The 25,071-nt window shown below is 46.0% G+C and overlaps 1 protein-coding gene and 1 non-coding gene across 2 annotated transcripts; one reads left to right on the top strand and one right to left on the bottom strand.

Annotated features, from left to right (window-relative positions):
• Positions 1-8,426: 8,426 nt before the first annotated feature.
• On the bottom strand, positions 8,427-8,544 carry LOC133473929 (5S ribosomal RNA). The gene has a single exon (XR_009787285.1). It is a non-coding gene; the product is annotated as a 5S ribosomal RNA (ribosomal RNA).
• A 10,502-nt stretch (positions 8,545-19,046) lies between these two features.
• On the top strand, positions 19,047-23,941 carry LOC133473918 (oocyte zinc finger protein XlCOF6-like). The gene is made up of 3 exons (XM_061765379.1): positions 19,047-19,080; positions 20,342-21,598; positions 23,033-23,941. The coding sequence occupies exons 1-3, from the start codon at positions 19,047-19,049 to the stop codon at positions 23,914-23,916; spliced, it is 2,175 nt and encodes a 724-aa protein (XP_061621363.1). The 3' UTR covers positions 23,917-23,941.
• The last annotated feature ends 1,130 nt before the right edge of the window (positions 23,942-25,071 follow it).

The following is a 25,071-nucleotide window of genomic DNA, read 5'->3' as shown; positions in this document are numbered from 1 at the left end:
TTTCTCGAAGTCTCTTCACGTTTTGCAAAATTGTCACTGTACCAGATTATTGCTCGATCAGTCATTTCAAATTGCTCTAAATTGCTAGAGGACTCTGCATCATTTGCACAATTGTCAAAAAATAAAAAATAACACAAAATTTGCATTGACATGACCACATTACCGCTAACCTTTCATTGCTCAGTGATTCTCTGTACTTTGGTCTCATGTGATTATGTCTCCAAAGTATTTTCTGTCAAATGGCTATCCGTTATCGCACGAGAGGGGCTCCAAGTACCGGAGACAAATTCCTTGTATGTTTCTGACATACTCGGCAAATATAGATTCTGATTTTTATTCTGCTGATTCTGATTGAATTTATCTAATCTACTCCTTCTAATACTGCCATTCACTCGACTGTAATGTATTCCTCGGAAGTGGTTCGGGTTCATAAACCGTGGCTTTGAGGTCCACACAATAATGTGCAATAATTACGTATCATTTAAAGATCCATACCTTCGTATCCTTAGCCTCGAGCGAATTAAAAGCACTGATGTGATAAAATCGTGACGTATCACGTGATACTAATATATATATATCTATATATATAGATATATATATGTAGATATATGTGTGTATATATATATTTTTTTTTTTACTGTCGGAAAAGGAGATACGGGATGTTTAAAAAAGGTACGTGAAGATTCTGTCTCCTAATAAAGAGATGGTAAGTCATAAGAGAGAGAATGACTGCATTATAATTTAGGTCAACCACCGATAAGAAAACGATTCCACGAGAATCTAAAGTGAAAAAGCTTACAGCACCTGGTATTCCCAGGCGGTCTCCCATCCAAGTACTAACCAGGCCCGCCCCTGCTTAGCTTCCGAGATCGGACGAGATCGGGCGTTCTTTTTTTTTTTTTTTTTTTTATTATCAAAAAATTCATTATTTACAATATGTACATGTGATCAAACTTAAAACAAAAGAGGTGACCAGTCTGTGAAACTCTCACAAGGCCATTGTTTTTTGCGATACAGTCCACAAAACGGCTGGCAGAGAAGGCATGTAGGAGAGTAAAGTGGGATTCAACTTGAGCCTTGAAGATCGCCCAATGATCGCCGGTGCCCTTGTCATGCAAGTAGATATTCCTCGTGACGATGACCGTGTGACGAGCAATGGCCAGAAGTAACCGGATGGCTGGTCTATTGATGGCCTGCAATGATACTGATGACGAGAAAGATGATGAGACGAAACCAAAAAGGAAAAACCCGACATTATGATCACCAGCCTCACGTGCCACCGGGGGGGGGAAGCCTCAGGCCCAGCCTCCTTGCGAGGAGATCCTCCAACCTAGAACGGAACTCACGGACGGCTCTGCACCCGAGGACAAGATGTTCGTAGTCCTCGGGTGCCTCTTTACACACCATACAGTCTCTGCCATAAACGCTAGGAGAAATTGCATTGAGTGTTGTGCAAGGGAATATGATTCTGTGTCGTAATTTGAAGTCAGTATTACTGACCTTTGGTGCGGTGTACCAATTGAACATGTTGGCCCAGATGGATGTAATGGTCAGTGCAGGGAATGTCCGTGTCCATGTGCGTTCCGCTGCAGGTCTCCGGAACACTCCGGCTATCAAAACCCTGTAAAGTCGTTTTGTGCTACACTCCGACAAACCAAAAAACCTTGTCCCGTCAACCAGCACAAAACCTACATCCCGATCCGCCCCCGGGTCCCCTCCAGAGGATGAACCCTCCAGAAAAGACCCCCAATTCCGTAGTATGGATTCCCTGATTCTTCCAGCCAAGCGCAAAACACCCGCTCTGCGGAAGAGGACTCCCCGCGACCGGAACAGAGTCCGAACCCCGACAATGTCATAGTTCCCGCTCCCATCTAATAAATCCCCAATAGTACTTATTCCTGCCCTCTCAAAGGTATCGCTGAACATTCTCTCCCCACTCCCTGGCCCTCCGCCCATGAGATCGGGGTTGAACCTCAGCGGAATTTTCAGCAATTGTTGCAGCGACTTTGGCTCTGCTCTCACCCATGGCCTGAGCGACCACCACGCCTCCAGAACCTCCCTCTCAAAAGGATCTTGGGCGGGGAACAATGACCTCGGCAACATTTGACATAGGTTAAAGTCACCATAATTCCCCAACCCTCGCAGGGTGGGTATAACAAAGTCCTTCCACGGGGCTGTGAAGGACAAGTCCAAACATTTCTTGATGATTTTGAGCCTTAAAGATTTCTTCTTCGTGTCTATGTCGATCAACCCCAAACCACCCGCTCCATGATCCCCTATCAGCGTAGCATGACTCACCAGACCCTTTTCTCTCTTCCACATGAAACGACTGAAAATTGCCTTTAGCTTACTCAAAATGTCACCAGGCAAATCAGTAACAGTCAGGGCATGTACCAACTTTGAAATACACAAAGCGTTTATTACTAGGACTTTACCTTTCAGGGTTAGATTTCTCAACCTCCATACGTTAAGTTGACTTTCTATTTTGTTCAAAATGTTCTCCCATGTTTTCCTATTACATACCTCCGCAAGCTTACCTAACAAGACTCCCAGAACTTTGTAGCTGTTCTCGGCCTCACGAAAACCCCAGGTGCTAGGAGTAGCCTGCAACGCACCAAACACAGCCATAGTCGTCTTATTTGTATTTATCTTTGCGCCAGAGGCCTGGCAGTAAACATTCAGTTCATGGAGAGCCATTTTAAGACTCTCTACATCCCTGACTAACAAATTTGTGTCATCTGCATATTGAATAATTCTAACTTCATTGTTTGCTGGTGTCAGAATACCCCTAATTCCATTATTCTGCTTGAGCAGGGCAGCCAGCGGTTCCGCCACAAGGCTGTAAAGCAGTGAGGACAAAGGGCATCCCTGCCTCACCGACCTCCCCAGCCTCACAGGGCCCGTCAGCAACCCATTAACTTTGATTCTACTAAAAGCACTCAAATATAACCTCTGAATCCATTCTATGAAGATTTGACCAAAACCAAACTTCTTTAAAACCAACCATAAGAAATCGTGCTCAACTCTGTCAAATGCTTTCTCAAAATCAATGCATACATGGATCCCACGCGTGTCATTCATCCGTTTAATCAAATATTTTAGAGTCAAAATTGTGTCAGCAATTTCCCTGCGTGGTATACCATATGTTTGTGTTTCTGAAATAATGTTGCCTATCACCACTTTAAGCCTATTCGCTAAAACCTTCGCGAGGACCTTGTAGTCACTGTTCAACAAACTAATGGGCCTGTAATTCCCAAGATTTGTACGGTCCCCCTGTTTAAAAATCAGTGAGACAATCCCTTCGCTGAAAGTCGGGGCAACCCGATCGAATGTCTGCATACTTGTAAAAACCCTGTGCAATATGGGCGTGAGTTGGCTTACAAACGCTGTGTAAAATTCAGCAGTTATTCCATCCCTCCCCGGGCTTTTGTTTTTATTTAAAGACAATATAGCGCTAAAAACTTCTGCCTCAGAGATGGGAGCATCACACAATTTCATATCCTCTTGGGTCAAAGCCTTATTTAAAGCACCCACTGCCTCCAGAGCATTATTACGTGAGGTGCGTTGTGATGCAAATAAATCTCCGTAAAAACGCTCCACTTCCTCCAAAATGTCCCCTACATCCGTTAGCACCTTATTTGAACTTTCCGACACTAAAGAATTAAAATAGGCTTTACTCTGCTTTGCTTTCTCGAGTCCAAAGAAAAAAGCAGTGGAGCGTTCCCCTTCCACTGCGTATTGCGCCCTCGCCCTAAGGACCGCACCTCTACATTTTTTAATTTCCATTGACTCCAATTTATTCCTCAGCAAGAACAGCTCAGGGTTTACTGGTCCTTGCCGGTGCGCGGCAGCTGTCGTAATCTCCAGTAACCGATTTCTTACGGCCCTCTCCTCCAATTTCTCTAACCAGTTTTTCTTTTTACAGTAGCTTATAGTTATCTTTTTAACCCTCGTTTTAAAACTCTCCCACCAGTCTATAACGTTGTCAACACATTCAAGCTCCATCTTAGCCAAGCCAAGGAGCCCGCTCACCCTGGAAACGTAGCAATCATCCTTCAGAAGGGAGTTGTTTAGCACCCAAAGCCCGCCGGTCCTCCGACTTCCCCCAAGTACCAGTTCAACGGAGAGCAAAGCGTGGTCACTCTGACTCGACCATGTGTACAGTGGCCTGTCCAGATTCTGCACAAGAGAGGCTGATGTTAAACAGAGATCGATGCGTGATTGCTTCAGTTCATTTTGGACAACCTGCGCCCTGGAGAAAACTGGCCGACTTAGATTTAAAGTCCTCCAGATTTCTACCATATTATTACCGGTCATCAGATCTAAAAGACAATTCCTGCTAACATCAGTCCTAAAAACATTATTTACACTGACATCCAGTTTGCTGAGATATGTATTGAAATCACCAATCAACAAGGTTCTATCAGTCACAAAGGAGAATACATGCAGGAAAAAGTCCCTCCTATCTAACTCCACATTGGGAGCGTAAATGTTAATCAATCGGAACTTCAACGGTCCATCATATTCGACCACAATGAATCTCCCCTGATTGTCAGCATGCACTAGGGTGGGATAACCCAAGGGGCCGCATTTCGTCAAAATGGCAACCCCACAAGATCTTGATGTGCCTAATGCCACGTGAAGCGAACCAAGCTTCATATTTTCTATTTTCTTAATGTGCTCGCCCTCCCACCAAGTTTCTTGCAAGCACAAAATATCCCACTTGGTGTGGCACATAATGTTGTGAATTTTATGGTCACTACGAAGACCACAGGCATTTGCTGACACCAGGAGAAAATTCATCATAAGCAAAAAACGAAAAGATGGACGCGTCGAGTCTACTTACTTTTTTTAAGCCCGCCCTTCCCAGTGCCTTCAGATTGCCGTTTCTTCCGCTCCATCACATCAATCTCCATGCCTTCATCTGAGTCCAGGACTGGTTCTAGGGTGGCAGACGAACGGGTGATACGAGGGGGGAATAGCTGTGACACGGGAAAACGCGCCAGCCGCTCAATCGAAACATTCCCTCCTGAGAGCCCAGTCTGATTCCTCCCCTCACTGTTCTGTGAGGTGCCTCCCTTCTGAATAGAAGACACAGACTGTATTTGGTCTTTCCTCCGCTTAGGACTTTTAATCGTCGGCCTAGGAGTACGCCTAAATTCAACAGTCGCCTCCTCCTGTTCAGGGGCAGAGAGTGGAGACGGCCCAGCACTCACCCCCATCTCAGGTTCAGCCTCTGCCACCCAGGCATCAGGGATAGGGATTTCCTCCCCTCCCCCCCGTTCAGGAGTAGGGCGAGGAACAACACCTCCAGCCCCCACCGTCACAGGCGCCTCCACCAGCAAACGTGTCAAAGTTGATTCCCCCAGACCAGCAGCCACCGATCCAGACGAAACAGGGAGGATGGAAGACTTGGCATCAGCACCCCGGGTACAAGGCATCCCCCCCCCCATCTAATTTCCCCTTTTCACAAACACAAAGGGGAAAATATTGCCTGCATGTAGCACACCTTTGCGAATTGGGCACCTGACACTCGCGGGCATAATGCCCCTGGACTCCACACTTCCTACACAGAAACTCGGGACAGTCCCTGTACACATGGCTGGGAGAGAGACACCCTCGACAAACTTTGACCTGTCGATCGTGAATAACACGAAAGTACTCCGGACCTGCCGCTGTGACAAACCTAGCCGAGTAAGGCAGAGACTGTACAGTGGTGGTGAATTTTACCTTCACAAACCTTGTGCCGTCCGCGATGTCCGTTCCCGGCCACATTCTCCTCCTCACCTCAGAGACCGCTGAAACTCCCCAAGCCTGTAGTTTCTCCAGGATATCATTATCCTCTATATAAGCTGGCAGCCCCATAAAAGAAACAACCAGCTCATCAGAGGTAACTTCCCTGCCATGAATTCTGGCACTCCCAATACAAAAACCATCAAGCAGTTTCTCCTTTGCATTGACAGAATTAACAGTCACTTCATATTTATCCTTTGCAATAACCCTGCATGCTGTAATGCTCCCACATACTTCAGCCGTTCCCCTAATTAATATTAATGGAGTAATGGCATCACCATTGTCAATTTCAAGAATTAAAGTTAACTCTCTCATACCTTCTTGTCACGACATTTTTATTCACCACACCACTGCAACCCGTCAAACCTTCTCCTCGCCCCGAATCCATCCTGTTCACCTGCTTCGTGTCCTTAAGCCTGTCCTGACCAACAACCAATCCGTCCATTTGACCTGAAAGGGTGAAAAACAATTAAGACAAAACACTCCTCCACAGCGGGAAGCTGGGAGGAGGAAAAAGGTCACAAACAAAAAAACAAAACCCAAAACAAAAAGCAAAAAGCAAAAACCAAAAACCAAAAAAAACAATCAAAAAACACAAGTAACAGGTAGCCAGAGGAGCACAGAGCTCCTGCTGCCTGTACTGCTCATGCTCCACTAACGAGTGCAGCTGTGCCAAACCTCCACGCCTGCAGCCACTCTACCACACAACGAGCCTTCTCAGGGTAGTATGGCCGTAAGCCACATGGTTACCTGAAAAGCAACATTTTATATTTAAAAAATATCAAATTTCGCTTAAAAATATCGAGCGGATCGCGTCATTTTTTATTCTCCAATTGTTGGCTGGTCTATTTTGGAGTTTTTTGTGTGGATGATGCAAACTCATTCTCAACACTACAAATATGTGATCAGATCATAGATTTTGAAAAGTTAACACACGAGAGAATTTGAGAACTTGCACGCTGCCAAAACTCAGACAAGAGCATGCAAAATCCTCTTGGACCCTCCACATCCTGGTCACCAACTCTTCAGAAACAGAGTCATCTTTATTTGCCATGTATGTCCAAAAAACACACAAGGAATTTGGTAGTTGGAGCCACTCTCGTACGACAACAGACAGTCAATTGACAGAGAACACTTTTGAGACATAAAGACGTTGACAAAAAACAGTCACTGAGCAATTTAGGGTTGCTAGCTATCGTAATGCCGGTTCATTTTTTTTGGACAATTGTGCAAAAAGATGCAGAGTCCTCTAGCATTTAGAGCAGTTCGAAAGACTAATATTGCAATAGTCCGGTGCAATGACCATTGTGCAAAGGGCGCCGAGACTTCAAGCGAGTAGTGCGATAATCTGGGACAACGTTTATTGTGCAAATGTAGATTCTCTTCAGTGTGCAATTGGAGCAGATGCTACTAGCATGAGTGGCCAGTATTGGTCAACAACAGATATGCAAATAGTGCAGCGTGGCGAGACTACTACAATGAGTGCACGAGTCATATATAATTGTCTTCTTCCAGCTCCTTCCCCCAGGCAAGTGCTATCGAACAATGCAAACAAAAACTAGCAGACATTCCAACACTTTCGTCCCGCTTACCGTTAACTTCTTAAACAGTTCACTTACAATTGCATTGTAACATGCTGCCAATTTGTCTTGAGATTGTTGTCCCATCTCTGTCGGGCCAATTATACATTATTCGTGCATTCACTGTAGTAGTCTCGCCACTCTGCACAATTTGCATATCTGTTGTTGACCAATACTGGCCACTCATGTGGTTGAGAAGTATCTGCACCATTTGCACAATGGACACTGTTCCAGATTATCGCACTACGATTCGCTTTATACTGCTTAAATTTCTCGAAGTCTCTTCACGTTTTGCAAAATTGTCACTGTACCAGATTATTGCTCGATCAGTCATTTCAAATTGCTCTAAATTGCTAGAGGACTCTGCATCATTTGCACAATTGTCAAAAAATAAAAAATAACACAAAATTTGCATTGACATGACCACATTACCGCTAACCTTTCATTGCTCAGTGATTCTCTGTACTTTGGTCTCATGTGATTATGTCTCCAAAGTATTTTCTGTCAAATGGCTATCCGTTATCGCACGAGAGGGGCTCCAAGTACCGGAGACAAATTCCTTGTATGTTTCTGACATACTCGGCAAATATAGATTCTGATTTTTATTCTGCTGATTCTGATTGAATTTATCTAATCTACTCCTTCTAATACTGCCATTCACTCGACTGTAATGTATTCCTCGGAAGTGGTTCGGGTTCATAAACCGTGGCTTTGAGGTCCACACAATAATGTGCAATAATTACGTATCATTTAAAGATCCATACCTTCGTATCCTTAGCCTCGAGCGAATTAAAAGCACTGATGTGATAAAATCGTGACGTATCACGTGATACTAATATATATATATATATATATATCTATGTAGATATATGTGTGTATAGATTTTTTTTTTTTTTTACTGTCGGAAAAGGAGATACGGGATGTTTAAAAAAGGTACGTGAAGATTCTGTCTCCTAATAAAGAGATGGTAAGTCATAAGAGAGAGAATGACTGCATTATAATTTAGGTCAACCACCGATAAGAAAACGATTCCACGAGAATCTAAAGTGAAAAAGCTTACAGCACCTGGTATTCCCAGGCGGTCTCCCATCCAAGTACTAACCAGGCCCGCCCCTGCTTAGCTTCCGAGATCGACGAGATCGGGCGTTCTCAGGGTAGTATGGCCGTAAGCCACATGGTTACCTGAAAAGCAACATTTTATATTTAAAAAATATCAAATTTCGCTTAAAAATATCGAGCGGATCGCGTCATTTTTTATTCTCCAATTGTTGGCTGGTCTATTTTGGAGTTTTTTGTGTGGATGATGCAAACTCATTCTCAACACTACAAATATGTGATCAGATCATAGATTTTGAAAAGTTAACACACGAGAGAATTTGAGAACTTGCACGCTGCCAAAACTCAGACAAGAGCATGCAAAATCCTCTTGGACCCTCCACATCCTGGTCACCAACTCTTCAGAAACAGAGTCATCTTTATTTGCCATGTATGTCCAAAAAACACACAAGGAATTTGGTAGTTGGAGCCACTCTCGTACGACAACAGACAGTCAATTGACAGAGAACACTTTTGAGACATAAAGACGTTGACAAAAAACAGTCACTGAGCAATTTAGGGTTGCTTGCTATCGTAATGCCGGTTCATTTTTTTTTGACAATTGTGCAAAAAGATGCAGAGTCCTCTAGCATTTAGAGCAGTTCGAAAGACTAATATTGCAATAGTCCGGTGCAATGACCATTGTGCAAAGGGCGCCGAGACTTCAAGCGAGTAGTGCGATAATCTGGGACAACGTTTATTGTGCAAATGTAGATTCTCTTCAGTGTGCAATTGGAGCAGATGCTACTAGCATGAGTGGCCAGTATTGGTCAACAACAGATATGCAAATAGTGCAGCGTGGCGAGACTACTACAATGAGTGCACGAGTCATATATAATTGTCTTCTTCCAGCTCCTTCCCCCAGGCAAGTGCTATCGAACAATGCAAACAAAAACTAGCAGACATTCCAACACTTTCGTCCCGCTTACCGTTAACTTCTTAAACAGTTCACTTACAATTGCATTGTAACATGCTGCCAATTTGTCTTGAGATTGTTGTCCCATCTCTGTCGGGCCAATTATACATTATTCGTGCATTCACTGTAGTAGTCTCGCCACTCTGCACAATTTGCATATCTGTTGTTGACCAATACTGGCCACTCATGTGGTTGAGAAGTATCTGCACCATTTGCACAATGGACACTGTTCCAGATTATCGCACTACGATTCGCTTTATACTGCTTAAATTTCTCGAAGTCTCTTCACGTTTTGCAAAATTGTCACTGTACCAGATTATTGCTCGATCAGTCATTTCAAATTGCTCTAAATTGCTAGAGGACTCTGCATCATTTGCACAATTGTCAAAAAATAAAAAATAACACAAAATTTGCATCGACATGACCACATTACCGGTACAATTTCATTGCTCAGTGACTCTCCGTACTTTGGTCTAATGTGATAATGTCTCCAAAGTATTTTCTGTCAAATGGCTGTCCGTTGTCGCACGAGAGGGGCTCCAACTACCGGAGACAAATTCCTTGTGTGTTTCTGACACACTCGGCAAAAAAAGAGGATTCTAATTTTGATTCTGCTGATTCTGATTGAATTTACTCTACCTAATCTACTCCTAATAATACTGCCATTGACTCCACTGTAATGTATTCCTCGGACGTGGTTCGGGTTCATAAACCGTGGCCTTGGGGTCCACACAATAATGTGCAATAATTACGTATCATTTAAAAATCCATACCTTCGTATCCCTAGCCTCAAGCCAATTAAAAGCACTGATGTGATAAAATTGTGACGTATCATGAGATACTAATATATATATATATATATATACATATAGATATATGTGTTTATCGAATTATTTTTTTTTTTACTGTCGGAAAAGGAGAAACGAGATGTTTAAAAGAGGTACGTGAAGATTCTGTCTCAGAATAAAGAGACGGTAAGTCATAAGAGAGAGAATGACTGCATTATAATTTAGGTCAACCACCGATAAGAAAACGATTCCACGAGAATCTCAAGTGAAGAAGCTTACAGCACCTGGTATTCCCAGGAGGTCTCCCATCCAAGTACTAACCAGGCCCATCCCTGCTTAGCTTCTGAGATCGTGCATTCTTTTTTTTTTTTTTTTTTTTTAATTATCAAAAAATTCATTATTTACAATATGTACATGTGATCAAACTTAAAAACAAAAAGTGAGGTGACCAGTCTGTGAAACTCTCACAAGGCCATTGTTTTTTGCGATACAGTCCACAAAACGGCTGGCAGAGAAGGCATGTAGGAGAGTAAAGTGGGATTCAACTTGAGCCTTGAAGATCGCCCAATGATCGCCGGTGCCCTTGTCATGCAAGTAGATATTCCTCGTGACGATGACCGTGTGACGAGCAATGGCCAGAAGTAACCGGATGGCTGGTCTATTGATGTCCTGCAATGATACTGATGACGAGAAAGATGATGAGACGAAACCAAAAAGGAAAAACCCGACATTATGATCACCAGCCTCACGTGCCACCGGGGGGGGAAGCCTCAGGCCCAGCCTCCTTGCGAGGAGATCCTCCAACCTAGAACGGAACTCACGGACGGCTCTGCACCCGAGGACAAGATGTTCGTAGTCCTCGGGTGCCTCTTTACACACCATACAGTCTCTGCCATAAACGCTAGGAGAAATTGCATTGAGTGTTGTGCAAGGGAATATGATTCTGTGTCGTAATTTGAAGTCATTATTACTGACCTTTGGTGCGGTGTACCAATTGAACATGTTGGCCCAGATGGATGTAATGGTCAGTGCAGGGAATGTCCGTGTCCATGTGCATTCCGCTGCAGGTCTCCGGAACACTCCGGCTATCAAAACCCTGTAAAGTCGTTTTGTGCTACACTCCGACAAACCAAAAAACCTTGTCCCGTCAACCAGCACAAAACCTACATCCCGATCCGCCCCCGGGTCCCCTCCAGAGGATGAACCCTCCAGAAAAGACCCCCAATTCCGTAGTATGGATTCCCTGATTCTTCCAGCCAAGCGCAAAACACCCGCTCTGCGGAAGAGGACTCCCCGCGACCGGAACAGAGTCCGAACCCCGACAATGTCATAGTTCCCGCTCCCATCTAATAAATCGCCAATAGTACTTATTCCTGCCCTCTCAAAGGTATCGCTGAACATTCTCTCCCCACTCCCTGGCCCTCCGCCCAAGAGATCGGGGTTGAACCTCAGCGGAATTTTCAGCAATTGTTGCAGCGACTTTGGCTCTGCTCTCACCCATGGCCTGAGCGACCACCACGCCTCCAGAACCTCCCTCTCAAAAGGATCTTGGGCGGGGAACAATGACCTCGGCAACATTTGACATAGGTTAAAGTCACCATAATTCCCCAACCCTCGCAGGGTGGGTATAACAAAGTCCTTCCACGGGGCTCTGAAGGACAAGTCCAAACATTTCTTGATGATTTTGAGCCTTAAAGATTTCTTCTTCGTGTCTATGTCGATCAACCCCAAACCACCCGCTCCATGATCCCCTATCAGCGTAGCATGACTCACCAGACCCTTTTCTCTCTTCCACATGAAACGACTGAAAATTGCCTTTAGCTTACTCAAAATGTCACCAGGCAAATCAGTAACAGTCAGGGCATGTACCAACTTTGAAATACACAAAGCGTTTATTACTAGGACTTTACCTTTCAGGGTTAGATTTCTCAACCTCCATACGTTAAGTTGACTTTCTATTTTGTTCAAAATGTTCTCCCATGTTTTCCTATTACATACCTCCGCAAGCTTACCTAACAAGACTCCCAGAACTTTGTAGCTGTTCTCGGCCTCACGAAAACCCCAGGTGCTAGGAGTAGCCTGCAACGCACCAAACACAGCCATAGTCGTCTTATTTGTATTTATCTTTGCGCCAGAGGCCTGGCAGTAAACATTCAGTTCATGGAGAGCCATTGTAAGACTCTCTACATCCCTGACTAACAAATTTGTGTCATCTGCGTATTGAATAATTCTAACTTCATTGTTTGCTGGTGTCAGAATACCCCTAATTCCATTATTCTGCTTGAGCAGGGCAGCCAGCGGTTCCGCCACAAGGCTGTAAAGCAGTGAGGACAAAGGGCATCCCTGTCTCACCGACCTCCCCAGCCTCACAGGGCCCGTCAGCAACCCATTAACTTTGATTCTACTAAAAGCACTCAAAAATTACAAGATGGCGCCTACCAGTGTGGTCGCCTCGGTAACGCGCTCTCTAGTATTGTCTTTGTTTTTGTGTTTTTTGTGTTTTTCGTCCGTCTTTGGAGACCTTACACGACTCACTTACACAAGGGGAGACCTGCTAACCATCAAGGAGTCTACTCCGGACTTTCTGTCACCAACTTTCGAATATCCGCTCAGTTTTTTCCCCGAGTTACTCACCGGAGCGGCGTCCGCGGTTTTCGGCGCATGGAGACAGAAGCGGCGCCACAGAGGGAAGCGAGCCGGCATTCAGGTGAAACTCCGCAAGAGAGGACACAGATTGGCGTTCCCGTCGATCCACCTCGCGAATGTACGCTCCCTACCCAACAAAATGGATGAGCTTCATCTTCTGTTAAAGACCAGTAAAGACTTCGGACGTTCCGCGGCCATGTGCTTCACGGAGACCTGGCTCGGCGACGCTGTACCCGATGGCATCGTTATGCTTCCCGGTTTCCACATTCAACGAGCGGACCGCGACATGGAATCATCGGGGAAAACAAAGGGCGGCGGGATATGCCTCTATATCAACGAAAAATGGTGTACGGACGTCACGGTGATCAGCACACACTGCAGCCCGCATTTGGAGTCGCTATTCTTAAACTGTAAACCATTCTACTCCCCACGTGAGTTCGCATCATTCATTCTCGCTGGCGTCTATATTCCGCCTCAAGCTAACACGAACGCCGCATTGCTAACGCTCGCCGATCAAGTCAACGAAATTGAAAAAAAACACCCCGACTCACCCCTCATTATTCTCGGGGACTTTAACAAAGCTAAACTCAACCACGAACTCCCTAAATACAAGCAGCACATCGACTGTCCTACCAGGGAAAATAATACTTTAGACCACTGCTACACCACGGTAAAAAACGCATACCGTGCTATACCTCGTGCAGCCTTGGGCTCGTCTGATCACTGCTTAATTCACTTAATACCGACGTACAGGCAAGAACTTAAATGTGCGAAGCCTACAGTGAAAACAGTCAAAAAGTCCAGAGCGGGGACAGGGCCCTGTATAATCGAGCTAGAAACCAGCTGACCAAAGAAATTAACATTGCAAAGAGGATCTATACAGCAAAGTTGGAAAAACAGTTTAGCGCAAACGACTCTAAATCAGTCTGGCATGCATTCCAGTCGCTGACTAATTACAAGCGACGATCCCCCCAAGCTGAGAACAATAGCACACTAGCCAACGACTTGAATACCTTCTACTGCAGATTTGAAAAGGACAGTTTCACACCACACACCAACCCGGCCGCACCCGCGACCACAATCACACCTCTGACCTCTGCGTTAACCATCCATGAACAGGATGTGAGACGCATCTTCAAACAACAAAAGATTAACAAAGCGGCAGGCCCGGACCACGTGTCTCCATCCTGCCTCAAAGTCTGCGCGGACCAGCTCGCGCCAGTCTTCACTCAGATCTTCAACAGATCACTGGAAATGTGCGAAGTTCCATCCTGCTTCAAACGCTCCACCATCATCCCAGTCCCCAAGAAACCTGCAATCTCGGGTCTGAATGACTACAGGCCTGTCGCTTTGACATCTGTGGTCATGAAGTCCTTTGAACGTCTTGTGCTGGACCACCTCAAGAGTGTCACAGGTCCCCTGCTGGACCCCCTGCAGTTTGCCTACCAAGCGAACAGATCTGCGGATGATGCAGTCAACATGGGACTGCACTTCATCCTAGAACACCTCGACAGTGCAGGGACCTACGCGAGGATCCTGTTCGTGGACTTCAGCTCAGCGTTCAACACCATCATCCCTGAACTCCTTTCATCCAAGCTTCTCCAGCTCAGCGTCTCACCTGCCATCTGCCAGTGGATTTACAGCTTTCTGACGGGCAGGACACAGCAGGTCAGGCTGGGGGAGGCCACCTCATCCACACGCAGCATCAGCACTGGGGCGCCCCAAGGTTGTGTCCTCTCTCCGCTGCTCTTCTCTCTCTACACGAACGACTGCACCTCAGCGAACCCGACTGTCAAACTCCTGAAGTTTGCAGATGACACCACTGTCATCGGCCTCATCAAGGACGGTGACGAGTCTGCATATCGACAGGAAGCGGAGCGGCCGGAGCTGCGGTGCGGCCGACACAACCTGGAGCTGAACACGCTCGAGACTGTAGAGATGATCGTGGAGTTCAGGAGGCATCCTTCGCCACAGCTGCCCCTCACGCTGTCCAGCTGCCTTGTGTCAACCGTCGAGACCTTCAAGTTCCTGGGAATTACAATCTCCCTGGACCTGAAGTGGGCGACCAACATCAACTCCGTCCTCAAAAAGGCCCAGCAGAGGATGTACTTCCTGCGGCTTCTGAGAAAGCACGGCCTGCCACCGGAGCTGCTGAGACGGTTCTACACAGCGGTCATCGAATCAGTCCTGTGTTCTTCCATCACAGTCTGGTTTGGTGCTGCTACAAAAAAGGACAAACTCCGACTGCAACGGACAATCAAAACTGCTGAAAGGATTGTCGGTACCCCCCTACCCACCCTTGAGTACTTGCACGCTGCCAGAACTAAGACAAGAGCGTGCAAAATCCTTTCGGACCCACCGCATCCCGGTCACCGGCTCTTCCGGCTCCTTCCCTCAGGTAGGCGCTACCGATCAATGCAAACTAGAACTAGTAGACATTCCAACAGCTTCTTCCCTCTTGCCATCAAGCTTCTTAAACAGCTAATTTATAATTCCATTACAACAAGCTGGCAATTTTTTGACTTGAGTTCGTTGTCACATTTCTGTGGGGCCAATGATGTATTACTTGTGCACTCACTGTAGTCGTCTCGCCGTGCTGCACTATTTGCATATACTGGCCACTCATGCCAGAGTAGCATCTGCTCCATTTGCACACTGATTGAGGAGTATCTGCAACATTTGCACAATCGACATTGTCCCAGATTATCGCACTACTCGTCACTTTAAACCGCATCCACTCCTTGAAGTCTCAGCGCCCTTTGCACAATGGTCATTGCACCGGACTATTGCGATATTAGTCATTCGAACTGCTCTAAGTGCCAGAGGACTCTGCATCTTTTTGCACAATTGTTTTTTGTTTTTTGTCAATGTCTTTATGTCTCCAAACTGTTCTGTTGTACTCGAGCGGCTCCAACTACCGGAGACAAATTCCTTGTGTGTTTTGGACATACTTGGCAAATAAAGATGATTCTGATTCTGATTCTGAAGAAGAACCCAAAGATCACTGTGGCTGAGCTCCAGCGTTGCAGTCGGGAGAAAATTCTAGAAAGTCATCACTGCAGCTCTCCACCAGTCGGGGCTTTATGGCAGAGTGGCCCGACGGAAGCCTCTCCTCACTGCAAGACACATGAAAGCCCACATGGAGTTTGCTAAAAAACACCTGAAGGACTCCATGATGAGAAGAAATAACATTCTCTGTCTGGTCTGATGAGACCAAGATGGAACTTTTTGGCCTTAATTCTAATCAGTATGTGTGGAGAAAAGCAGGCACTGCTCATCACCGGTCCAATACAGTCCCGACAGTGAAGCATGGTGGTGGCAGCATCAGGCTGTGGGCGTGTTTTTCAGCTGCAGGGACAGGACGACCGGTTGCAATCGAAGGAAAGATGAATGCGGCCAAGTACAGGGATATCCTGGACGAAAACCTTCTCCAGAGTGCTCGGGACCTCAGACTGGGCCGAAGGTTCACTTTCAAAAAAGACAATGACCCAAAGCACACAGCTAAAATAACGAAGGAGTGGCTTCAGAACAACTCCGTGACTGTTCTTGATTGGCCCAGCCAGAGCCCTGACTTAAACCCAATGGAGCATCTTTGGAGAACCCTTAAAATGGCTGTCCACCAACGTTCACCATCCAACCTGACAGAACTGGAGAGGATCTGCAAGGAGGAATGGCAGAGGATCCCCAAATCCAGGTGTGAAAAACATCGTTCCCAAAAAGACTCATGGCTGTATTAGCTCAAAAGGGGGCGTCTACTAAATACTGAGCAAAGGGTCTGAATACTTATGGCAGTTTTTCTTTTTTAACTGACCTATCCACAGCAGGTCCCGACTGCTTTGTCACAGGAGTTGACGAGACCTACTTTTACTCCGTTACAAGGATCTAAATTTTGCTGGCTACTTTTCTTGATCAGTTATTGCTGATCTATCAACTATTTCGTGGGCGAGACGAAAGTCACATGACCTCACACAACGTCAATTGCTAGTACATCGTGTATTTAAAAAACGCGCCTACAATAATCGACTTAGTTTACATGTCAATTTTAAATGTATTAAGCGATCGAGCGATGTTTGGGATTATGTCATAACAGAAAGAACTAACTTCAAATTCAGAAATGCTATCCACCCATCCATCCATTTTCTGTACGGCTTATCCTCACCAGTGTCGCGGGCATACTTGAGCCTATCCCAGGTATGTACGGGCGAGAGGCGGGGTACACCCTGAACCGGTCGCCAGCCAATCGCAGGGGACGTAGAAACAAACGGAATTTAGAGTCTTCAATCAACCTCGCATGCATGTTTTTGGGATGTGGGAGGAAACCGGAGCACCCGGAGAAAACCCACACAGGCACGGGGAGAACATGCAAACTCCACGCAGACGAGGCCCGGATTTGAACCCCGGTCCTCAGAATTGTGAGGCAGATGTGATAACGTGTCGGTGACCGTGTGTGTGTGTGTGTGTATACACACAGTGGGTACGGAAAGTATTCAGACCCAGTATTCTTTGTTTCTTGCAGCCATTTACTAAAATCATTTAAGTTATATTTTTTCCCCTCATTAATGTACACACAGCACCCCCATATTGACAGAAACAAGATTCAATTGTTGGAATTTTTGCAGATTTAATAAAAAAAGAAAAACTGAAATATCACACAGCCAAAAAAGACTCCTATGATGAAAAATATAAGTGGATCGAGGTTTCCCTTGTCCCGACGCGGTCACCGGGGCCCCCCACTGGAGCCAGGCCAGGAGGTGGGCCTCGAAGGCGAGCACCTGGTGGGCGGGCCTGCATCCGTAGGGCCCGGCCGGGCACAACCCGAAAGGGTAACATAGGTCCCCCTTCCCATGGGCTGATCACCTGTGTGAGTGGCCATAGGGGTCGGGTGCAGTGCGAGCTGGGCGGTGGCCAAAGGCAGGGACCTTGGCGATCCGATACCCGGCTACAGAAGCTGGCTCTAGTGATGTGGAATGTCACCTCTCTGGCAGGGAAGGAGCCCGAGCTGGTGTTTGAGGTCAAGAAGTTCCGATTAGATATAGTTGGACTCTCCTCCACACACCGCTTGAGCTCTGGTACCAGTCCTCTTGAGAGGGGTTGGACTCTCTTCCACTCTGGAGTTGCCCACGGTGAGAGGCGCCGAGCAGGTGTGGGTATACTTCTTGCCCCCCCGGCTCGGCGCCTGTACGTTGGGGTTCACCCCGGTGGACGAGAGGGTAGGCTTCCTCCGCCTTCGGGTGGCGGGACGGGTCCTGACTGTTGTTTGTGCCTATGCACCAAACAGCAGTTCAGAGTACCCACCCTTTTTGGAGTCTTTGGAGGGGGTGCTGGAGAGCGTTCCCGCTGGGGACTCCATCATTCCGCTGGGGGACTTCAATGCTCACATGGGCAATGACAGTGAGACCTGGAGGGGTGTGATTGGGAGGAGTGGCCCCCCTGATCAGAACCCGAGCGGTGTTCTGTTATTGGGCTTCTGTGCTCATCACGGATTGTCCATAACGAACACCATGTTCAAGCATAAGGGTGTCCATATGTGCACTTGGCACCAGGACACCCTAGGTCGCAGTTCGATGATCGACTTTGTGGCCGCATGTCTTGGACACTCTGGTGAAGAGAGGGGCGGAGCTGTCAACTGATCACCACCTGGTGGTGAGTTGGCTCCAATGGTGGGGGAGGATTTTGAGGGTCTGCTGGGAACGTATGGTAGAATACCTCAGACAGAACTTTGCTCATGTTCCGGGGGAGGCGGGCGACGTAGAGTCCGAGTGGACCATGTTCCGTGCCTCCATTGCTGAGGCGGCCGACCGGAGCTGTGGCCGTAAGGTGGTCGGTGCCTGTCGTGGCGGCAATCCACGAACCCGTTGGTGCACACCAACGGTCATTGATGCCGTCAAGCTGAAGAATGAGTCCTTTCGGGCATTTTTGGCCTGTGGGACTCCTGAGGTAGCTGATGTGTACCGGCTGGCCAACCGGAATGCAGCTTTGGTGGTCGCTGAAGCAAAAACTTGGGCATGGGAGGAGTTAGGTGAGGCCATGGAGAAAGACTTTCTCGACTCGGGACGTTGTGAGTCAGTGGGGAGAATACTTCGAAGACCTCCTCAATCCCATGAGGAAGCAGAGTCTGGGTTCTCTGAGGCAGGCTCTCCTATCTCTGGGGTTGAGGTCACAGAGGTGGTTAAAAAGCTCCTCGGTGGAAAGGCCAGGGAGTGGATGAGATTCGCCCGGAGTTCCTAAATGTTGTGGGACTCCCTCACCAGCTCCGCCACAGGTATGTCTCTCTTCATGGCATGGTATGGTTTCCAGCCTCCTCTGTTTAAGGAACAGGAGCACACGGTGGCGGTTCGTTCGGTGAGGGAGCACCTACAACGAGTCCAATCTATATGGAAGGACGTTAGGGCTGTCCTAGCTCGTTCAGCCCAAAGAAACAAGCAGTTGGCGGATCGTCATCGCTCCCATACGCCGGCATACACGGTGGGTCAGATGGTTTGGCTCTCCTCCCGTGACCGATGGTTTGGCTCTCCTCCCGTGACCTTCCCCTCCAAATCGAATCACGTAAGCTCACGCCACGCTTCGTTGGGCCTTTCCGGGTCTCCAAAGTCATAAATTCCCCCTCCGTACAGTTTAAACTTCCCCAGTCTCTCAGGATTCACCCGACGTTTCATGTATCTCTGCTCTGTTCCTCCCGTGTCTCCTGCTTCGCTGGCCGCTCCAACCACGCCGTCAAGCTCTTCCACCTTCTCACGCTCCCTGTACGTTCGTTGTTCCTACGGACCACCATCATGCCTTGGAAATACAAACCCAGAACTACCCCCAAATAATCCATTCTCATCTACTTCCTCTGCCTCCGTCTGCTTTTCGGTCTAGCCCAATTCCATACGATTCCAAATCATGACAATTTCTTTCGAAGACACTGAACATTTCTTGCCACGTTACAGAAAAATGGGAATAGGCAATTGTTTGCGTGAGTGACCAAGGATGAGCTCCCCCCAAAAAATCCATCATCAGAATCATCTTTCATCGTGATCATATGCACAATTTATCCTCTGCATTTTACCCATCACAGTAGTGGACACAGCAAACACACACACTTGTTAGTGGCAGACACTGGAGGAGGGGGAAACTTGAGCGCCCGGGGATCGGTATAGGTGTCTTGCTCAAGGACGCCACAGCCATGGGTCCGGGGGATGCCGGGGCTGGGTGGTTCTTTGTTCTTGGTCCTTGTTGGCCACGGCTGCCGAAATTGTGTTTACAAAAGGCCACTGTCACAAAAAAAAAAGACAAAAAATGTTGCAAATGCCAAACCAGGAGCATGCAGGGGTCCTTTGTATTGCCTTTATTGTGTTTTTATTAACTTTATTAATTTACAGTTTTTCACATTTTATTATTGTTGTTGAGCTGTCCAGTTTTATTTCCAATATATCCAATTCATCTGGCTTTCATATTAACCTTAAATATAAACCAGAATACACAACAAAGTCACATGAGAACAGATTTACCAAACTGTGTGTTTGTCTTCTCGTGTCTTGCAGACATCACTGAACATCTTCGTACTGAGCGGCAGGAGCCAGAGCCCCCTCGCATTAAAGAGGAAGTGGAGGATGAAGAGGTCCGCCACATCAAAGAGGAAGAGAAGCCTATTTTGATTAAAAAAGAAGAGGAAGAAGCGTGCCCCAATATCAAAGAGGAAGAGGATATTACCAGGTTTCCAGTGACTGATGTCCCTTTGAAGAGTGAAGATGAAGGTCAAAGTGAGAAGAGCAGAGGGGCGGAGCCTCCAAGCAGCAACTCAAGTCAACACATGACAACAGAAGGTGATGGAGACCACCGTGGAGGATCACAAGCAGACGGCCACTTAGCTCCACTATCAGATAGTGACGACATGACGTCGCACTCTCCTCACACTGATGACGATGGACAGTCTCAAGTCGATATGACATTTCACACTGACAACAAACGGTGGAAATGTTCCCTGTGTGGGACAACATTTGCTTATAAGAGTAGTTTGAAACATCACATGAGAACACACACTGGTGAGAAACCTTTTTCCTGCTCAGATTGTGGTCAAAGATTCTCTGAGAAGGGACACTTGACAAGACACAGAAGAACCCACACGGATGAGAAACCTTTTTCCTGCTCAGTTTGTGGTCAAAGATTCACTCAGAAGGGAAGCTTAAACATACACAGAAGAACACACACTGGTGAGAAACCTTTTTGCTGCACAGTTTGTGGTCAAAGATTCACTCAGAAGGGAAGCTTAAAAATACACACAAGAACACACACTGGTGAGAAACCTTTTTCCTGCTCAGATTGTGATCAAAGATTCTCTGAGAAGGGACACTTGACAAGACACACAAGAACCCACACTGATGAGAAACCTTTTTCCTGCTTAGATTGTGGTCAGAGATTCTCTGACAACGGAACATTGACAAGACACACGAGAACCCACACTGGTGAGAAACCGTTTTCCTGCTCAGTTTGTGGTCAAAGATTCACTCAGAAAGGAGGCTTAAATATACACACAAGAACACACACTGGTGAGAAACCTTTTTCCTGCTCAAACTGTGGCCAAAGATTCTCAAAGAATGAAGACTTAAAAATCCACACAAGAACTCACACTGGCGAGAAACCTTTTTTCTGCTCAGTTTGTGGTCAAAGATTCTCTGTGAAGAGAAACTTAAAAATGCACACAAGAACCCACACTGGTGAGAAACCTTTGTCCTGCTCAGATTGTGATCAGAGATTCTCTGACACGGGAACCTTGACAAGACACACAAGCGCCGACACTGGTGAGAAAGCTTTTTCCTGCTCAGATTGTGGTCAAAGATTCCACTGGGGAACAATTTGAAAAAGCATTTTTGAGTTAGATTTTGATGCTGATTAAAGCTAAAATTCCAAAATTGCAGTCAGTTTTTTTAAAAATTGGTTGCTCACTTTTAAGTGAAATAGCAATTTTTTTTCTTGTGTATTCATAATTGCTCTTTTAACTCAGCAAAAATGTATCTGAGTACCCGATTATTTCATGACAATTTATGTAGGATACTCGAATATGAAACTATTTGATAGCTCCAGCCCAAATATTTTCAGAGGTGTATGTGGACATAAATGGGAATGTGTTCATAAATTTTGGTGCCGATCGGCCGGCATTTTTGGACACAAAGCGACGTAACACGTCATATATGGCAGGAAGTGGCTAGATCTTCTTGCCTCAAGGAAGCATTTCAACTGTCGATCCATCCATCCATCTTCTGAGCCGCTTCTCCTTACGCGGGTCGCGGGCGTGCCGGAGCCTATCGCAGCTATAATCGGGCAGGAGGCGGGGTACACCCTGAACTGGTTGCCAGCCAATCGCAGGGCACAGACAAACAAACAACCATTTGAACTCACATTCACACCTATGGGTAATTTAGAGTTGTCAATGAATCTACCATGCATGTTTTTGGGATGATTGACATTTTATACTCACTAAGTTTGTAGCTCTGCTTTCTTTATGCCTAATTTCTTTAACCAACTTTCTGTTCCTTGTAATTATCGGGCGGCTGTGGCTCAGTAGGTCGAGCGGGCGAATCCCGGCTACGACTGTCCGCATGTCGAAATGTCCTTGGGCAAGACACTGAACCCGAATTTGCTCCCAGTGGACCTGGCAGCGCCTTGCGTGGCAGCAGTCGCCCAACGGTTTATGAATGTGTGGGTGAATGTGAGTAATGTGTGTAAACCCTTTAAAACAATACACACATTTAAACACAGAGAGTGCAAGAGCAATGGATTTAAAAAATGGCAAAAATATCCAAATTAATAACACATTAAGTGCAAAAAATAAGGTGTTTGCATCCCGGACAGTATCCCTCATAAATGTTTGGATGAATGGGGTGAGGCTTTGTAAAATTCATTTGAACTGTATATTTTTGGATTTACTTCACTGCTGCTGAAACTATGTTTACAAGAGGTTAGATAAAAAACCTATCCAGAAAAATTTGCAAATGCCAAACTGGGAGTATGCAGAATTACCTTTATTGATACTTCTTTTTATGACCTTTATTATTTTACAATTTTTCACATTTTATTGTTGTCGTTGACCTGCCCAATTTTGTTTCCAATATATAAAACTCATCTGGCTTTCACCTTAACCTTAAAGATAAATCTAAACCATAATACCCAACATTAAAGTCACAACATGAGAAAAGATTTACCAAACCGTGTGTGTTTGTCTTCTTGTCTGTCAGACATCACTGAAGATCTTCGTACTAAGTGCCAGGAGCCAGAGCCCCCTCACATTAAAGAGGAAGTGGAGGATGAACATGTCCACCACATGAAAGAGGAAGAGGAGCCCATTTTGATTAAAAAAGAGGAGGAAGAAGTGCACCGCCGCTTCAAACAGGAAGAGGAGGAGGATATCACCAAGTTTCCATTGACTGGTGTCCCTTTGAAGAGTGAAGATGAAGGTCCAAGTGAGGAGAGCAGAGGGGCGGAGCCTCCAAGCAGCAGCTCAAGTCAACACATGACAACAGAAGGTGATGGAGACCACCGTGGAGGATCACAAGCAGACGGCCTCTTGGCTCCACTGTCAGATAGTGACGACATGACGTCGCACTCTCCTCACACTGATGATGATGGACAGTCTGAAGTCGATATGACATTTCACACCGACAACAAACGATGGAAATGTTCCCTGTGTGGGAAAACATTTGCTTATAAGAGTAGTTTGAAACAACACATGAGAATACACACTGTCGAGAGAGCTTTTTCCTGCTCAGATTGTGGCCAGAGATTCTCTCACAAGGGACACTTGACAAGCCACACAAGAACTCACACTGGCGAGAAACCTTTTTCCTGCTCAGTTTGTGGTCAAAGATTCACTCAGAAGGGAAACTTAAAAATACACACAAGTACCCACACTGGCGAGAAACTTTTTTCCTGCTCGGTTTGTGGTCGAAGATTCACTCAGAAGGGAAACTTAAAAAAACACACAAGAACCCACACCGGTGAGAAACCTTTTTCCTGCTTAGTTTGTGGTCAAAGATTCTCTCGCAGGGATCGGGCTAAGACACACAAGTGTGCTGGGGAGAAAAGCCGTGATCAAGGTTTTAATGAAAATGTAAATATGTAATCTAAAAAGTAATGACTTACAAAAATCGACCTTCTTCCCTTCTGTGTACCAGCTTTAATTCTATCTATCTTTTTGTTGGCCATATGTTTTCTAAAAGCCCCGTGAGTGTTGAGAAATAACACTAGTGCCAAAATGCTTTAAAGGGACCAGTTAATGGTGAGGACATTGCCACTTATTCCATAGTTCTGGACTCATAAATGATGTCTTCAGAAAAAAAGCCCTCCAAAATAGAGTCAGTAGTCCTTTTAGAATGGTTTTCCGATTTGAGCCTGCCCACATTTTGGCCATGTCAGCCTGTCACATAAGAGCAGGAGCCGATTCCATTTCCTCATTATTCCTTATATGTTTTCCATGGTGTCAGTTTTGCCCATATTGAGAGTCTGGTTGTATATTTAAGACAATAATAGTTGAATATGTTCGAAGGCTTGTTGTTTAAAAAAATCGACCGTTGAAATGGTCAAGAAATCCCACATCAAGTCAATTCTTGCAGCTTTTTTTCCTCCTACGTCAGCTGAATTTTGAATTGTAGTATTCAGTATGTGTGTGTATGTGTCGATTAAATGTATGTATTGATCGCAAAGGCGGCTTTGTGTGACAGACGTCGACTTTGGCTGGCTGTCATAACTTCAGATTACGTTATGACGAGGGTCTCCCGGCCGAACGCGTTACGTTGCTTCATGTCTGATCTAAAATAATCCGTAAGATCTAAAATATTGGGCCGATGGTTGTAATATTGGGCGGCATGGTGGACGACGGGTTACCACACCCGCCTCGCATTTCTGAGGACCCGGGGTTCAAATCTGCCCTCCTGTGGGTGGAGTTTGGATGTTCTCCCTGTGCCTGCGTGGGTTTTCTCCGGGGACTCCCTTGTTTCCTTCCACATCCCAAAAACAGGCACGGTAGGTTGATTGAAGACTCTAAAATTGCCCTTAGGTGTGAATGTGAATGCCAATGGTTGTTTGTTTATATGTGCCCTGCGATTGGCTGGCAACCAGTTCCAGGGTGCCCCCCGCCTCCTGCCCGCTGTTAGCTGGGATAGTGAGGATAAACAGTGTAGAAAATTGATTTTCAGAGGTCGAAGCTACCAAGAGTAAAGATGTCCGCATCAATTTTGGGGATGATTGTTGCCAGTTTTGGGACGTTAAGCCACATTTC

Source organism: Phyllopteryx taeniolatus, unplaced genomic scaffold (genome assembly GCF_024500385.1).
Source record: "Phyllopteryx taeniolatus isolate TA_2022b unplaced genomic scaffold, UOR_Ptae_1.2 contig_67, whole genome shotgun sequence".
Classification (NCBI taxonomy): Eukaryota; Metazoa; Chordata; class Actinopteri; order Syngnathiformes; family Syngnathidae; genus Phyllopteryx; species Phyllopteryx taeniolatus.
Note: the sequence above shows the minus strand (reverse complement) of the source record. Positions and strands in the feature narration are given on the sequence as shown.

Excerpts from the sequence above, each read along its gene's own strand:
- LOC133473918 (XM_061765379.1), top strand. The coding sequence starts at position 19,047 with ATGTTGTGGGACTCCCTCACCAGCTCCGCCACAG. Across the intron at positions 19,081-20,341 it reads CCTCACCAGCTCCGCCACAG|ACATCACTGAACATCTTCGT; the intron begins GTATGTCTCTCT and ends CGTGTCTTGCAG. Across the intron at positions 21,599-23,032 it reads ACACACAAGCGCCGACACTG|ACATCACTGAAGATCTTCGT; the intron begins GTGAGAAAGCTT and ends CTTGTCTGTCAG.